General features: G+C 42.4%; 1 protein-coding gene across 1 annotated transcript in view; it reads left to right on the top strand.

Moving 5' to 3' along the window:
- Window positions 1-6,727, top strand: part of LOC139421839 (phospholipid phosphatase-related protein type 1) — a 173,907-nt gene extending 167,180 nt beyond the window's left edge. Inside the window, exon 8 of the mRNA XM_071172960.1 lies at window positions 6,073-6,727. Coding sequence (XP_071029061.1) covers window positions 6,073-6,105 — 33 coding nt within the window. The 3' untranslated portion in view covers window positions 6,106-6,727. The remainder of the gene's footprint in view (window positions 1-6,072) is intronic.
- The last annotated feature ends 11,573 nt before the right edge of the window (window positions 6,728-18,300 follow it).

Raw genomic sequence — 18,300 nt, 5'->3', positions numbered from 1 at the left:
CCTGTATATTACCTCCACATTGACTCTGTACTGGTACCCCCTGTATATAGCCTCCACATTGACTCTGTACCGGTACCCCCTGTATATTACCTCCACATTGACTCTGTATCGTTACCCCATGTATATAGCCTCCACATTGACTCTGTACCAGTACCCCTTGTATATAGCCTCCACATTAACTCTGTACCGGTACCCTCTGTATATAGCCTCCACATTAACTCTGTACCGTAACACCCTGTATATAGCCTCCACATTAACTCTGTACCGTAACACCCTGTATATAGTCTCCACATTGACTCTGTACCGTAACACCCTGTATATAGCCTCCACATTGACTCTGTACCGTAATACCCTGTATATAGCCTCCACATTGACTCTGTACCGTAATACCCTGTATATAGCCTCACTATTGTTATTTACTGCTGCTCTTAAATGATTTGTTAATTTTATTTTATCTATTTTTTACTTCTTAAAGCGTTGTTGGTGAAGGGCTTGTCAGGAAACATTTCACTGTGAGGTGAAACACCTGTTGTGTACACCTAACTTCTATTTGATTTGATTTGAGATGGTGAGGGAATAAGAAGTACGGTTGAGCGATCTAGTCTCTGTGTGAGAGAGATGGTGAAGGAAGCAGTGTGATGTCCAGCTACAGTGGCTATATGAAGCCGGTTTATTAATGACATCAGCCTCTCTCTGTCAGGATCACCTGTCAATCAAAGAAAGAGACACACTGATTGCTGGATCCATAAGGAAATGAGGTTGCAGATAATTATTTTTGCTGTTTGACTGACTGGGCAGTTAGTCTCCTGCATATGGATCACTGACATGTAATCAATGTAGCAGGTGGTTCAAGTTTCAAGTTTTAATGTCACGTGCTCAAGTAAAGTGAAATGTATTTTTTTTCCAGCTCCAAACCTTACAAGCAGAGAGAACAGTCTATGGCATGGGGGGCTGGAGTCTTTCACGATTTCCCAGGCCTTCCTTTCATACCGCCTAGTATAGAGGTCCTGGATGGCAGGGAGCTGGGCCCCAGTGATGTACTGGGCTGTCCTCACCACCCTCTGGTATAGAGGTCCTGGATTGCAGGGCGCTGGGCCCCAGTAATGTACTGGGCTATCCTCACCACCCTCTGGTATAGAGGTCCTGGATGGCAGGGAGCCTGGCCCCAGTGATGTACTGGGCTGTCCACACCACCCTCTGGTATAGAGGTCCTGGATGGCAGGGAGCCTTGCCCCAGTGATGTACTGGGCTGTCCTCACCACCCTCTGATATAGAGGTTCTGGATGGCAGGGAGCTGGGCCCCAGTGATGTACTGGGCTGTCCACACCACCCTCTGATATAGAGGTCCTGGATGGCAGGGAGCTGGGCCCCAGTGATGTACTGGGCTGTCCACACCACCCTCTGGTATAGAGGTCCTGGATGGCAGGGAGCCTGGCCCCAGTGATGTACTTGGCTGTCCTCACCACCCTCTGATTCGCCATGCAGTGCTGCTGCCATACCAAGCAGTGATGCAGACTGTCAAGATACTCTCAATGGTACAACTGTAGAACTTTTTGAGTTTTTGAGGATCCATGTCAAACCTTTTCAACCTCCTGAAGGGGAAGAGGCATCTGTCGAGCCTTCTTCATGACTGTGCACGTGTGTGTGGACCATTTCAAATCAAATCAAATCAAATCAAATAAAAAAATTTATTTGTCACATACACATGGTTAGCAGATGTTAATGCGAGTGTAGCGAAATGCTTGTGCTTCTAGTTCCGACAATGCAGTAATAACCAACAAGTAATCTAACTAACAATTCCAAAACTACTGTCTTGTACACAGTGTGAGGGGATAAAGAATATGTACATAAGGATATATGAATGAGTGATGGTACAGAGCAGCATAGGCAGATACAGTAGATTGTATCGAGTACAGTATATACATATGAGATGAGTATGTAAACAAAGTGGCATAGTTAAAGTGGCTAGTGATACATGTATTACATAAGGATACAGTCGATGATATAGAGTACAGTATATACGTATGCCTATGAGATGAATAATGTAGGGTAAGTAACATTATATAAGGTAGCATTGTTTAAAGTGGCTAGTGATATATTTACATCATTTCCCATCAATTCCCATTATTAAAGTGGCTGGAGTTGAGTCAGTGTCAGTGTGTTGGCAGCAGCCACTCAATGTTAGTGGTGGCTGTTTAACAGTCTGATAGCCTTGAGATAGAAGCTGTTTTTCAGTCTCTCGGTCCCAGCTTTGATGCACCTGTACTGACCTCGCCTTCTGGATGATAGCGGGGTGAACAGGCAGTGGCTCGGGTGGTTGATGTCCTTGATGATCTTTATGGCCTTCCTGTGACATCGGGTGGTGTAGGTGTCCTGGAGGGCAGGTAGTTTGCCCCCGGTGATGCGTTGTGCAGACCTCACTACCCTCTGGAGAGCCTTACGGTTGAGGGCGGAGCAGTTGCCGTACCAGGCGGTGATACAGCCCGCCAGGATGCTCTTGATTGTGCATCTGTAGAAGTTTGTGAGTGCTTTTGGTGACAAGCCGAATTTCTTCAGCCTCCTGAGGTTGAAGAGGCGCTGCTGCGCCTTCTTCACAATGCTGTCTGTGTGAGTGGACCAATTCAGTTTGTCTGTGATGTGTATGCCGAGGAACTTAAAACTTGCTACCCTCTCCACTACTGTTCCATCGATGTGGATAGGGGGGTGTTCCCTCTGCTGTTTCCTGAAGTCCACAATCATCTCCTTAGTTTTGTTGACGTTGAGTGTGAGGTTATTTTCCTGACACCACACTCCGAGGGCCCTCACCTCCTCCCTGTAGGCCGTCTCGTCGTTGTTGGTAATCAAGCCTACCACTGTTGTGTCGTCCGCAAACTTGATGATTGAGTTGGAGGCGTGCGTGGCCACGCAGTCGTGGGTGAACAGGGAGTACAGGAGAGGGCTCAGAACGCACCCTTGTGGGGCCCCAGTGTTGAGGATCAGCGGGGAGGAGATGTTGTTGCCTACCCTCACCACCTGGGGGCGGCCCGTCAGGAAGTCCAGTACCCAGTTGCACAGGGCGGGGTCGAGACCCAGGGTCTCGAGCTTGATGACGAGCTTGGAGGGTACTATGGTGTTGAATGCCGAGCTGTAGTCAATGAACAGCATTCTCACATAGGTATTCCTCTTGTCCAGATGGGTTAGGGCAGTGTGCAGTGTGGTTGAGATTGCATCGTCTGTGGACCTATTTGGGCGGTAAGCAAATTGGAGTGGGTCTAGGGTGTCAGGTAGGGTGGAGGTGATATGGTCCTTGACTAGTCTCTCAAAGCACTTCATGATGACGGAAGTGAGTGCTACGGGGCGGGAGTCGTTTAGCTCAGTTACCTTAGCTTTCTTGGGAACAGGAACAATGGTGGACCTCTTGAAGCATGTGGGAACAGCAGACTGGTATAGGGATTGATTGAATATGTCCGTAAACACACCGGCCAGCTGGTCTGCGCATGCTCTGAGGGCGCGGCTGGGGATGCCGTCTGGGCCTGCAGCCTTGCGAGGGTTAACACGTTTAAATGTCTTACTCACCTCGGCTGCAGTGAAGGAGAGACCGCAAGTTTTCGTTGCAGGCTGTGTCAGTGGCACTGTATTGTCCTCAAAGCGGGCAAAAAAGTTATTTAGTCTGCCTGGGAGCAGGACATCCTGGTCCGTGACTGGGCTGGATTTCTTCCTGTAGTCCGTGATTGACTGTAGACCCTGCCACATGCCTCTTGTGTCTGAGCCGTTGAATTGAGATTCTACTTTGTCTCTGTACTGACGCTTAGCTTGTTTGATAGCCTTGCGGAGGGAATAGCTGCACTGTTTGTATTCGGTCATGTTACCAGACACCTTGCCCTGATTAAAAGCAGTGGTTCGCGCTTTCAGTTTCACACGAATGCTGCCATCAATCCACGGTTTCTGGTTAGGGAATGTTTTAATCGTTGCTATGGGAACGACATCTTCAACGCACGTTCTAATGAACTCGCACACCGAATCAGCGTATTCGTCAATGTTGTTGTCTGACGCAATACGAAACATGTCCCAGTCCACGTGATGGAAGCAGTCTTGGAGTGTGGAGTCAGCTTGGTCGGACCAGCGTTGGACAGACCTCAGCGTGGGAGCCTCTTGTTTTAGTTTCTGTCTGTAGGCAGGGATCAACAAAATGGAGTCGTGGTCAGCTTTTCCGAAAGGGGGGCGGGGCAGGGCCTTATATGCGTCGCGGAAGTTAGAGTAACAATGATCCAAGGTCTTTCCACCCCTGGTTGCGCAATCGATATGCTGATAAAATTTGGGGAGTCTTGTTTTCAGATTAGCCTTGTTAAAATCCCCAGCTACAATGAATGCAGCCTCCGGATAAATGGTTTCCAGTTTGCAAAGAGTCAAATAAAGTTCATTCAGAGCCAACGATGTGTCTGCTTGGGGGGGGATATATACGGCTGTGATTATAATCGAAGAGAATTCTCTTGGTAGATAATGCGGTCTACATTTGATTGTGAGGAATTCTAAATCAGGTGAACAGAAGGATTTGAGTTCCTGTATGTTTCTTTCATCACACCATGTCACGTTAGTCATAAGGCATACGCCCCCGCCCCTCTTTTTACCAGAAAGATGTTTTTTCCTGTCTGTAAAGGTGTCTGTGAATCCTTTGTGATTTTGACACCAAAGAACTTGGAGCTCTCGACCCGCTCCACTGCAGCCCCGTTGATGTGGATGGGGCTTGGTTGCCCCCCTCCATTTTCCTATAGTCCACGATCAGCTCCTTGGTCTTACTGACATTAAGGGAGAGGTTGTTGTCCCGGCATTGACCTCCTCCATTTAAGCTGTCTCATCGTCACTGTTAGTCAGGCCTACCACCGTCGTTTCCTCAGCAAACTTGATGATGGTGTTGGAGTCATGCGTGGCCATGCAGTTGTGGGTGAACAGGGAGTACAGGAGGGGACTAAGCACACACCCCTGTGGGGCCCCCTCGGCCCGTCGGGAAATCCAGGATCTAGTTGCCAATGGAGGTATTCAGTCCCAGGGTCCTCAACTTGGTGACGAGCTTGGAGGGGATAATGGTGGTGAACGCTGAGCTGTAGTCAATGAATAGTATTCTCACATAGGTATCTGATTTACCGAATGGGGGACGAGGGAGGGCCTCGTACGCTTGCTTGTGGGTAGAGTAACAGTAGTCTAGGACTTTGTCCCTGTGTTGTTGGAAGTTGTTGGACGTTTGAGAGGTGGAGGGGGTGTGTTTACCACAGGGTATCAAGACATTGTGTGATGTGGTGCCGTAGGAATAACTGGGAGGAGTACTGTACTGTATTCCTTTCCTTCCTGTGTAAAATTATTCACAGACACCTTTACTTTGTCTTCCCGAAACCTATCAGTAGTTTTACTCAGCACTGGTTTTCATAAGTATAGGAAACGTATACCACACTCAGCACTGGTTTTCATAAAGTATAGCAAATGTATACCACACTCAGCACTGGTTTTCATAAAGTATAGGAAACGTATACCACACTCAGCACTGGTTTTCATAAAGTATAGCAAATGTATACCACACTCAGCACTGGTTTTCATAAAGTAAAGGAAACATATACCACACTCAGCACTGGTTTTCATAAAGTATAGGAAACGTATACCACACTCAGCAATGGTTTTCATAAAGTATAGGAAACGTATACCACACTCAGCACTGGTTTTCATAAAGTATAGGAAACGTATACCACACTCAGCACTGGTTTTCATAAAGTATAGGAAACGTATACCACACTCAGCACTGGTTTTCATAAAGTATAGGAAACGTATACCACACTCAGCACTGGTTTTTGTAAAGTATAGGAAACGTATACCACACTCAGTACTGGTTATCATAAAGTATAGGAAACGTATACCACACTCAGCACTGGTTTTTGTAAAGTTTAGGAAACGTATACCACACTCAGCACTGGTTTTTGTAAAGTTTAGGATATGCATTCCACACTCGTTTACTTTATGTTTGATGGACCACAGTATTTACCTATATTCTTAGTTTTTAAGAAAATGGAGAAAAAAATGTAACACATCTCTTTTCCTGTTTTTCAGAACCATTCGGCATCGACGACTGAGGTCACATGACTAGCGGGGACCACGGTGGGACAACACCGGGTCACCTTTGCGTCTCCTCAACACAACTTCTAGGCACAATTATGTTTTGTACTGTGTCATGCTACTGCTGTAACAAACAAAAAAAGGACAGTATTCTGGTGTATGTAACTAGTTAGAGGCCAATGATTTGTACATTTTGTATAAGAGAGTACGTGCTGTAGCCTACCCTAACCCTGAAGATGTTACTACTGTAGGTCTGAACTAGGGTTGCAAAAGTCACGTAACTTTCCAAAAATATCCAGGTTTTCCACAATAGAAGATTCCCGGAATCGGTGTGTGAATTAGCAGGAAATCCAGGAACCCTTCTACTGGGATTTCTGGAAAGTCTGGGCATGCTGGGAAAATTACCGGAATGTTTCACCCCTAGTCTGATTTGTGTCAGGACTTCCTCCTCTCTCTCTCTCTCTCTCGCTCATCATGTTTTACATCGTGTCAGGACTTACTTACGCATTCATTCCTCCTTCTCTATAGTCATGTTTTATATCACAAAGGAAATATAATATACGGTATACAGTCTATCTAATGTTATTGAAATATTGATGTCGTTCTGTGGTATTTGTACAAATTCCTCTCTATTCTGTTAGTTTTTTTCTGTACTAAATGGACTAAATTCCTCTTGTATTATTATTTGTTTATCTCTGTATAAAACATTTGGACCGATGTTTTTGTTTTCTTTTATATATATACATGTATTTATGTTTTGCCTGCTGATTTTTTTCAGGAATGTATTTGTTATTCATGTTGTTTAGGGGAAAACAACATCCTATTGGACTATGACACGGTGTGGTATTATTGTGTTTTGTCTTCTCCATCCAGAAACTGCCATTCTCTCAGCATGGAAGTACACAGTTGAACTATTTGAATAAATATTCCCAATTTGTATAGTCTTTCTTTAAAAAAAAATATGAATTTCTTTTGAAATGCTGCATATATTTTTTCTTGATTTGTCCAAATAATAAATAGTTGGTAGCAGAGTATCTATTGTGTCGGCTTTTTATTCATTTCAACAAAAGTCTCTGCTGGCCTTGGTGGTATTGAGTGTAGATTTAGCAGTCGTAATTAAATCAAATTGTGTGGGCTGCATTTCCAAGGCTTATCCTGTAGGTGATAATACAATTTGACTTCGACACGAAATTAGTAATCTTCCACCTGTGTTAAGTTGTCACCAGAATATTGGCGCTCTGTGAGAAGGGGAATACTGAATATATTCAACTGAAATGTGTCTTCCGTATTTATCCCAATCCGTCATCGACGCGCGGGGAGCAGGTGTTGGGGGTTAACTGCCTTGCTCAAGGACAGAAAGGCAGATTTTTCCACCTTGACGGCTCTGTGATTCGAATCAATGACCTGACCCAAAGCTTTTAAACACTAGGCTACCTGCCACCCATAGAGTGGCTACCAGCCACCCATAGAGTGGCTACCTACCACCCATAGAGTGTTTAGTAATGGTTTGTTATGCATCATGTTCTTTGTATTATAACACTGTATTAAATGTTTTCATAGCGTGTGTAACCTCTATTTAACTAGACAAGTCAGTTAAGAACAAATTCTAATTTACAATGATGGCCTACTTGGAAACAGTGGGTTAACTGCCTTGTTCAGGGAAAGAAACAACAGATTTTTACCTCGTCAGCTCGGGGGAATCGACCTTTCAGTTACTGGCCCAATGCTTTAACCACTAGACTACCTGTGGCCTCTAAGGAATGATGGTATGCTTGATCCACCATTCAAAGTTATTTTTGTTCGTTAAGAGAGTGGACTAGAGCCCAGCAAATGATTGCTAAATTGGATGTAAACCATATCCCAGTCAAATCTGATGAGAATGAGTTCTCTACAGGCAGAAGCTAGTTAGTTGGTTTTATTAGATAAGTAACCTCCCTCCGGTAGGAATCATCAACGCTCCACCTTTGTGTTTTGTTGATGAATTGTTTTGATCGAGACAAAACCAACTGGAGGTACAGTGGGGTCCAACATTTTAGAAAGCCTTGATAAAGATGAACAGTAATGACTTTATAAAATAAATAATTTCAAAAACAGCTATATTGTACGCCCAACAGATAACAAGGAATAAATGTTTTTCTCAGAAAGGTAGGTGTCAAAATTATTGACACCCTTGTAGATTGTTATAAATAAAGTCGTCAAATGTTTAGGTCCAATATTCCAAGTGCTCAATGACGACATCATGTGATTTTAAAAACTGGCTGGATTCATTTGCCCTATGTTTCGGTTGTGTTTCTGATTATTTTGTTGGGGTATGATCTTTGACTCTGTAAATATCTCACTCATTTTACAACTACATGTTAGTCATTTAGCAGACACTCTTATCCAGAGTCAGAGAGTCATTTAGCAGACACTCTTATCCAGAGTCAGAGAGTCATTTAGCAGACGCTCTTATCCAGAGTCAGTCATTTAGCAGACGCTCTTATCCAGTCAGAGAGTCATTTAGCAGACGCTCTTATCCAGAGTCAGTCATTTAGCAGACGCTCTTATCCAGAGTAATTTAGCAGATGCTCCTATCCAGAGTCATTTAGCAGATGCTCCTATCCAGAGTCAGAGTCATTTAGCAGACGCTCTTATCCAGAGTCAGTCATTTAGCAGACACTCTTATCCAGAGTCAGAGAGTCATTTAGCAGACGCTCTTATCCAGAGTCAGAGAGTCATTTAGCAGACGCTCTTATCCAGGGTCAGTCATTTAGCAGACGCTCATATCCAGTCAGAGAGTCATTTACCAGACGCTCTTATCCAGAGTCAGAGAGTCATTTAGCAGACGCTCTTATCCAGTCAGAGAGTCATTTAGCAGACGCTCTTATCCAGAGTCAGTCATTTAGCAGACGCACTTATCCAGAGTCAGTCATTTAGCAGACACTCTTATCCAGAGTCAGTCATTTAGCAGACGAACATATCCAGAGTCAGAGAGTCATTTAGCAGACGCTCTTATCCAGAGTCAGGGAGTAATTTAGCAGACGCTCTTATCCAGAGTCAGTCATTTAGCAGACGCTTTTATCCAGAGTCAGTCATTTAGCAGACGCTCTTATCCACAGTCAGAGAGTCATTTAGCAGACGCTCTTATCCCGAGTCAGAGAGTCATTTAGCAGACGCTCTTATCCAGAGTCAGGGAGTTATTTAGCAGACGCTCTTATCCAGAGTCAGGGAGTCATTTAGCAGACGCTCTTATCCAGAGTCAGGGAGTCATTTAGCAGACGCTCTTATCCAGAGTCAGAGAGTCATTTAGCAGACGCTCTTATCCAGAGTCAGAGAGTCATTTAGCAGACGCTCTTATCCAGTGTCAGAGAGTCATTTAGCAGACGCTCTTATCCAGAGTCAGGGAGTCATTTAGCAGACGCTCTTATCCAGAGTCAGAGAGTCATTTAGCAGACGCTCTATTCCAGAGTCAGGGAGTCATTTAGCAGACGCTCTTATCCAGAGTCAGTCATTTAGCAGACGCTTTTATCCAGAGTCAGTCATTTAGCAGACGCTCTTATCCAGAGTCAGAGAGTAATTTAGCAGACGCTCTTATCCAGAGTCAGTCATTTAGCAGACCCTCTTATCCAGAGTCAGTCATTTAGCAGACGCTCTTATCCAGATTCAGTAATTTAGCAGACGCTCATATCCAGTCAGAGAGTCATTTAGCAGACGCTCTTATCCAGAGTCAGTCATTTAGCAGACGCACTTATCCAGAGTTAGTCATTTAGCAGACGCTCTTATCCAGAGTCAGTCATTTAGCAGACGCTCATATCCAGTCAGAGAGTCATTTAGCAGACGCTCTTATCCAGAGTCAGTCATTTAGCAGACGCTCTTATCCAGAGTCAGTCATTTAGCAGACGCTCTTATCTAGAGTCAGAGAGTCATTTAGCAGACGCTCTTATCCAGAGTCAGTCATTTAGCAGATGCTCTTTTCCAGAGTCAGTCACTTACCAGACGCTCTTATCCAGTCAGAGAGTTTTTTAGCAGACGCTCTTATCCATTGTCAGAGTCATTTAGCAGACGCTCTTATCCAGAGTTAGTCATTTAGCAGACGCTCTTATCCAGAGTCAGTCATTTAGCAGACGCTCTTATCCAGTCAGAGAGTCATTTAGCAGACACTCTTATCCAGAGTCAGTCATTTAGCAGACGCTCTTATCCAGAGCGACTTACAGTTAGTGTATTCTTCATAAGATGGCTAGGTGGGACAACCACATAGGACCCATTGGGCTGCCAGGACAGAGAACAGCTTGGACTGGGCTGACCGGGAACTGCCCTCCCATTTGGAGTAACTAATGTTGTTGATCCATCCTCAGTTTTCTCCTTTAACAGCCATTAAACTCTGCAACTGTTTTAAAGTCACCATTGACCTCATGGTGAAATCCCTGAGCGGTTTCCTTCCTCTCCGGCAACTGAGTTAGGAAGGACACCTGTATCTTTGTAGTGACTGGGTGTATTGATACACCATCCAAAGTGTAATTAATAACTTCACCATGCTGAAAGGGATATTCAATGTCTGCTTCTTTTCTTTTCTTTGTACCCATCTACCAATCGGTGCCCTTCTTTGCGTGGCATTGGTAAACCTCCCTGGTCTTTGTGGTTGAATCTGTTAGAAATTCACTGCTCGAGAACTTACAATTAATCTGTCATGGACGACTGATTGGGACTCATTGATTTCTGATAGAATATAAATGCTGTGCTCATGGAATGGCTTTGAGCACTACTGAAAAGGGCTATTTACCTGGGAAACATGAATGCCATATGCTGCATTTGCTAAAGGCCTATTGTTTTTCTTTTTTTGGTGACACTGAGATCTTGATAATATGCAGCTGTTTAAAGGGCAAATCCACAGATGAAACAATAACAAAATGCCCCCCCCCTCCTCAGTCTTTTGTTAAAAAGCTAGATAGACAGAGCTATGGAAGCAAGGACAGACCATCCATGATGTCAAAAGTATTGTTTTAATGTTATGAGGCTATACAGTGTTTGTTTACATTTACAATGTTTAAATCATTGTAGAAAAACAACCTTATATTTTGGGTTCTCATGGAGTGTGACTATGTGTCAGTAAACTCATGAGGCATTTATAAATTATATTCTTCAAGAATCAATGGATATTATATATATATATATATATATATATATATATATATATATATATATATATATATATATATATATATATATATATATATATAATTTATAAGTCAGAAAATGGATGTAGCAACAGATTGCCACTTTAAGTCAATCAAAATGTGTCCATTAGGATTATGGATACATTTTTGTCATCAGCATAAATTAGATTGAGCAATAAAAGCCCTGCTTTATTCCATCGTCTGGGATCTGCACCATGCAGCTGTTCCAAGAGCTCATTGGTTTCAAATACAATGTAGGATAGGCAGCTTAAACTTCTTGAATTCAACCATTATTGGGTCCAAATACCCATTTCGATATGTAAACAGCCGTCCAGAACAACCACGATCCGTAAGGCGCAAATAGCAAAATGAGAGAGCAGCAGTGTGATTCACATCAATGCAATAAGTAGATATCAATAATAAGTGGTGTCCATATCACCACTGCTGTCGTCCTTACAGGACCTCCAATGGAAGACATAGCTTGGACTGTAGCCTACAAAAGCCTGTTCCTGCTCTTTTCCCGCGCTCCATCAAACACATTTGGTGTGTCATCATAGTTGTCTCTGAATTATGGTCAGACTCGTTCACATTGAACAAATTTAAGCTTGAGCCTTTTTTCAACACTGATTTGAATGTCATTGAGAAAACCGAGAAGGATCAAGGATTTTATTTTTGCAAACATCCTTTCTGAATTTAAAAGTAATCATTTAGTTTTTCAAAAGAATCTGGAATCTGATTTCAACATTTTTGCTGGTAAAGTAATGGATTTTTTTGTGAGATCCATTACAAAATCTACATTTAAAGCATTTAATCCATTTTAAATTCAGGCTGTAACACAACAAAATCAGAAAAAAGTCAAGGGATGTGAATACTTTCTGAAGGCATCTTTATCAAGGGTATCAATCATTTCCGACCCCGCTGTACACACTACCGACCAAAAGTGTTATAACACCTACTGGAGGTGGTCATTGTCCTGTTGAAAAACAAATGACGCCCAAACCAGATGGGATGGCGTATCGCTACAGAATGCTGTGGTGGCCATGCTGTTTAAGTGTGCCTTGAATTCTAAATAAATCACAGACAGTGTCACCAGCAAAGCAACCCCACACCATAACACCTCCTCCTCCATGTTTCACGGTGGGAAATACACATCCGTTCACCCACATCACAAAGACACGGCTGTTGGAAACAAAAATCTCCCATTTGGACTCATCAGACCAAAGGACAGATTTCCACTGTTCTAATGTCCATTGCTCGTGTTTCTTGGCCCAAGAAAGTCTCTTCTTATTATTGGTGTCCTTTAGTATTGGTTTCTTTGCAGCAAATTGACTACGAAGGCCTGATTCACGCAGTCTCCTCTGAACAATTGATGTTGAGATGTGTCTGTTACTTAAACTCTGTGAATAATTAATTTGGGCTGCAATTTCTGAGGCTGGTAACCCTAATGAACAGTTCCTCTACAGTAGAGGTAACTCTGGGTCTTCCATTCCTGTGGCGGTCCTCATGAGAGACAGTTTCATCATAGCGCTTGATGGTTTTTGAGAGTGCACTTATAAACTTATTACAATTTTCCGTATTGACTGACCTTCATGTCTTAAAGTAATGATGGACTATCATTTTTCTTTGCTTATTTGAGCTATTTTTGCCATTTTGGTCTTTTACCATAAAGGGCTATCTTCTCTATACACCCCTACCTTGATACAACACAACTGATTGGCTCAAAAACATTAAGAAGGAAAGAAATTCCACAAATTAACTTTTAAGAAGGCACACTTGTTAACTGAAATTGAGAGAATGCCAAGAGTGTACAAAGAAGCATCAAGGTAAAGGGAGGCTACTTTGAAGAATCTCAAATATAAAATATATTTTGATTTGTTTAACACTTTTTTGGTTACTACATGGTTCCATATGTGTTATTTTGTAGTTTTGATCACTATTATTCTATAATGCAGAAAATAGTTTTTTAAAAAATAAAGAAAAACTCTTGAATGAGTAGGTGTTCTAAAACGTTTGACCAGTAGTGCATGTCAGTGAGATATCATTGTCAGGAGTTTAACAACACAACATCTGTCCCTACTGTGAGATATCATTGTCAGGAGTTTAACAACACAACATCTGTCCCTACTGTGAGATATCATTGTCAGGAGTTTAACAACACAACATCTGTCCCTACTGTGAGATGTCATTGTCAGGAGTTTAATACAACACAACATCTGTCCCTACTGTGAGATATCATTGTCAGGAGTTTAACAACACAACATCCGTCCCTACTGTGAGATATCATACCCATATGTATTTAGATATCATACCCATGTGTATTTAGATATCATACCCATATGTATTTAGATATCATACCCATGTGTATTTAGATATCATACCCATATGTATTTAGATATCATACCCATGTGTATTTAGATATCATACCCATATGTATTTAGATATCATACCCATATGTATTTAGATATCATACCCATATGTATTTAGATATCATACCAATATGTATTTAGATATCATACCCATATGTATTTAGATATCATACCCATATGTATTTAGATATCATACCCATATGTATTTAGATATCATACCCATATGTATTTAGATATCATATTTATACCCATATGTATTTAGATATCATACCCATATGTATTTAGATATCATACCCATATGTATTTAGATATCATACCCATGTGTATTTAGATATCATACCCATATGTATTTAGATATCATACCCATGTGTATTTAGATATCATACCCATATGTATTTAGATATCATACCCATGTGTATTTAGATATCATACCCATATGTATTTAGATATCATACCCATGTGTATTTAGATATCATACCCATATGTATTTAGATATCATACCCATATGTATTTAGATATCATACCCATATGTATTTAGATATCATACCAATATGTATTTAGATATCATACCCATATGTATTTAGATATCATACCCATATGTATTTAGATATCATACCCATATGTATTTAGATATCATACCCATATGTATTTAGATATCATACCCATATGTATTTAGATATCATACCCATATGTATTTAGATATCATACCCATGTGTATTTAGATATCATACCCATATGTATTTAGATATCATACCCATGTGTATTTAGATATCATACCCATATGTATTTAGATATCATACCCATGTGTATTTAGATATCATACCCATATGTATTTAGATATCATACCCATATGTATTTAGATATCATACCCATATGTATTTAGATATCATACCCATATGTATTTAGATATCATACCCATATGTATTTAGATATCATACCCATATGTATTTAGATATCATACCCATATGTATTTAGATATCATACCCATATGTATTTAGATATCATACCCATATGTATTTCCAGAACGTTTTGTCTTTTGAACTCTCAGTTTGACAAGAACTGATTTGCATAGAAATTAGATTTTTTTTGAGATCGTTGAATTGATGAGATGAAGTTCAGATAAACAGGATCACATTAAATAAATGATGGCCTCCGTCTGTGAGATCAAGTTAAAAGTTGTTTTTTATAAATAGAAAACAACCAAACCCATCATCCATAAAACAACTCCTCCTCATTATCATCCTGACTGAGCCCTCAGGAGCAGAACACAGCAGAACAGAGCAGAACAGAACAGAACGGAGCAGAACAGAACAGATCAGAGCAGAACAGAACGGAACAGAACAGAACAGAGAAGAACAAAACGGAGCAGAACAGAACAGAGAAGAACAGAAGAGAGCAGAGCAGAACGGAGCAGAACAGAGCAGAACAGAACACAGCAGAACAGAGAAGAACAGAAGAGAGCAGAGCAGAACGGAGCAGAACAGAACATAACGGAGCAGAACAGAACAGAGAAGAACACAGCAGAACAGAACAGAACGGAGCAGAACAAGACGGTGCAGAACAGAGCAGAACATAATGGAGCAGAACATAATGGAGCAGAACAGAAAATAACGAAGCAGAACAGAACATAACGGAGCAGAGCAGAACATAACAGAACGGAGCAGAACAGAACATAATGGAGCAGAACCGAACAGAACAAAGCAGAACAGAGCAGAACAGAGCCGAACAGAACAGAGCAGAACAGAACAGAGCAGAACAGTGTAGCAGAACAGAGCAGAACAGAACAGAGTAGAACAGAACAGAGTAGAACAGAACAGAACAGAACAGAGCAGAACAGAGAAGAACAGAGCAGAACAGAGCAGAACAGAACAAAACAGAACAGAAGGGAGCAAAACAGAACAGATCAGAACGGAGCAGAACAGAGCAGAACAGAACAGAGCAGAACAGAACAGATCAGAACAGAATGGAGCAGAACAGAACAGATCAGAACGGAGCAGAACAGAACATAACGGAGCAGAACAGATCAGAACAGAGCAGAACAGAACAGATCAGAATGGAGCAAAACAGAGCAGAACAGAACAGAGCAGAACAGAACTCGGCAGAACAGAACGGAGCAGAACAGATCAGAACAGACCAGATCAGAACAGATCAGGACAGAATTGAGCAGAACAGAACAGAACAAATCAGAACGGAGCAGAACAGAACATAACGGAGCAGAACAGAACAGATCAGAACAGATCAGAACAGAATGGACCAGAACAGAACAGAACGGAGCATAACAGAACAGAGCAGAGCAGAACAGAACAGATCAGAACAGATCAGAACAGAATGGAGCGGAACAGAACAGATCAGAACGGAGCAGAACAGAACAGATCATAACGGAGCAGAACAGATCAGAACGGAGCAGAACAGATCATAACGGAGCAGAACAGATCAGAACGGAGCAGAACAGAACAGAATTGAGCAGAACAGAACAGATCAGAACGGAGCAGAACAGAACATAACGGAGCAGGACAGAGCAGAACGGAGCAGAACAGAACAGAATTGAGCAGAACAGAACAGATCAGAACGGAGCAGAACATAACAGAACGGAGCAGAACAGATCAGAACGGTTCAGAACAGAACAGAATTGAGCAGAACAGAACAGATCAGAACGGAGCAGAACAGAACATAACGGAGCAGGACAGAACAGAATTGAGCAGAACAGAACAGATCAGAACGGAGCAGAACAGAACATAACGGAGCAGAACAGAGCAGAACAGAGCAGAACAGAACAGAAGAGAACAGAGCAGAACAGAACAGAATGGAGCAAAACATAACGAAGCAGAACAGAACATAACGGAGCAGAACAGAACATAACAAAGCAGAACAGAACAGAGCAGAACAGAACAGAGCAGAACATAACAGAGCAGAACAGAGCAGAACATAACGGAGAAGAACATAACAGAGCAGAACATAACGGAGCAGAAAAGAACAGAGCAGAACATAACAGAACGGAGCAGAACATAACAGAGCAGAACATAACATAACGGAGCAGAACAGAACAGAACGGAGCAGAACATAACAGAGCATAACAGTGCAAAACGGAGCAAAACGGAACACAACGGACCAGAACAGGACATAACAAAGCCCAACAGAGCAGAGCAGAACAGAACATCTGTACTGTAAGGGGAACCAGACAGACCAGAGTATTTAGAGATGCATCCCAAATGGCTCACTATTCCCTATAGTGCACTGCTTTTGACCGAACGCTATGGAACCCTATTCCCTATATATATCTGGTCGAAGGTAGACTATATAGGGAATAGGGTGCCATATGGGAGACAACCTGTGTTTAGAGATCCATCAGGGTCAATGGTACTCAGCATTCAGAGGGAGAGAGGGACCACTTCTGTTTCTGCTTCAGCTATCATAGATCATTCTGACACCTCTACAGCACGCTCCACATATTCACCCACCCCTGGATGCGTTCCAAATGGCTCCCTATTACCTTTTTAGTGCACTACTTTTGAACAGGGTCCATAGTTCTGGTCAAAAGTAGTGTGTCTAAATAGGGAATTAGGGTGCCATTTGGGACGCATGAAACCTGACACCTCTACGGCACGCTCATCACCACCAGACACACCTCCTCTGTGGCACAGTCACTCTCTGTCTCCCATGGTCCCATGGTCCCATGGTCCCATTCACAAATATAAGCAAATCGTAGCTTCATGAGGAAAAGGTCTGTTGTAATGTCATATTGTACCATCATTCCCTAGGTCCCCATCTCTCTCCACATTAGGTCTCAGGTGAGTATATAATAGTATATATTCTGTATTAAAAACAAGATGTCCAATATTATGTGAGGCGAGAGGAACAACAAAAATATAAACGCAACATGTGAAGTGTTGGTCCCATGTTTAATGAGCTGAAATAAATTATCCCCCAGAAAATGTCCATGTGCACAAAAAAGCTTATTTCTCTCAAATTTTGTGCACACATGTGTTTACATCCCTGGTAATGAGCATTTGTCCTTTGCCAAGATAATCCACCACCCGACAGGTGTTGCATATCAAGAAGCTGATTAAAAAGCATGATCATTACACACAGTAGGTGCAGTTTGTGCTGGGGGCCAATAAAAGGCCACTCTAAAATGTGCAGTTTTGTCACACAATGACACAGATGTCTCAAGTTTTGAGGGAGAGTGCAATTTGCATGCTGATTGCAGGAATGTCCACCAGAGATGTTGCCAGAGAATTGAATGTTAATTTCTCTCCCATAAGCTGCCTCCGTTGTTTTAGAGAATTTGGCAGTAAGTCCAACCGGCCTCACAACCACAGACCACGTGTAACAACGCCAGCCCAGGACCTCCACATCTGGCTTCTTCACCTGCGGGATTGTCTGAGACCAGCCACCCGGACATCTGATTAAACTGTGGGTTTTCACAACCAATATCTGCACAAACAGAAACCGTCTCAGGGAAGCTCATCTACGTACTCACAAGGACCTCACCAGGGTCTTGACCTGACTGCAGTTCGGCGTCGTAACCGACTTCAGTGGGCAAATGCTCACCGAGGGCCACTGGCACGCTGGAGAAAATGGGTACTTCATGGATGAATCCCGGTTTCACCTCTACGGCAGATGGTGTCGTGTGGGCCTCTGGGTCGTCTGGAGAGTGGTTTGCTGTTGTCAACGTTGTAAACAGAGGGGGTTGTGGTATGGGC

Source organism: Oncorhynchus clarkii, chromosome 12, assembly GCF_045791955.1.
Source record: "Oncorhynchus clarkii lewisi isolate Uvic-CL-2024 chromosome 12, UVic_Ocla_1.0, whole genome shotgun sequence".
NCBI classification, from domain to species: Eukaryota; Metazoa; Chordata; class Actinopteri; order Salmoniformes; family Salmonidae; genus Oncorhynchus; species Oncorhynchus clarkii.
This window is presented reverse-complemented; position numbering and strand designations above follow the sequence as displayed.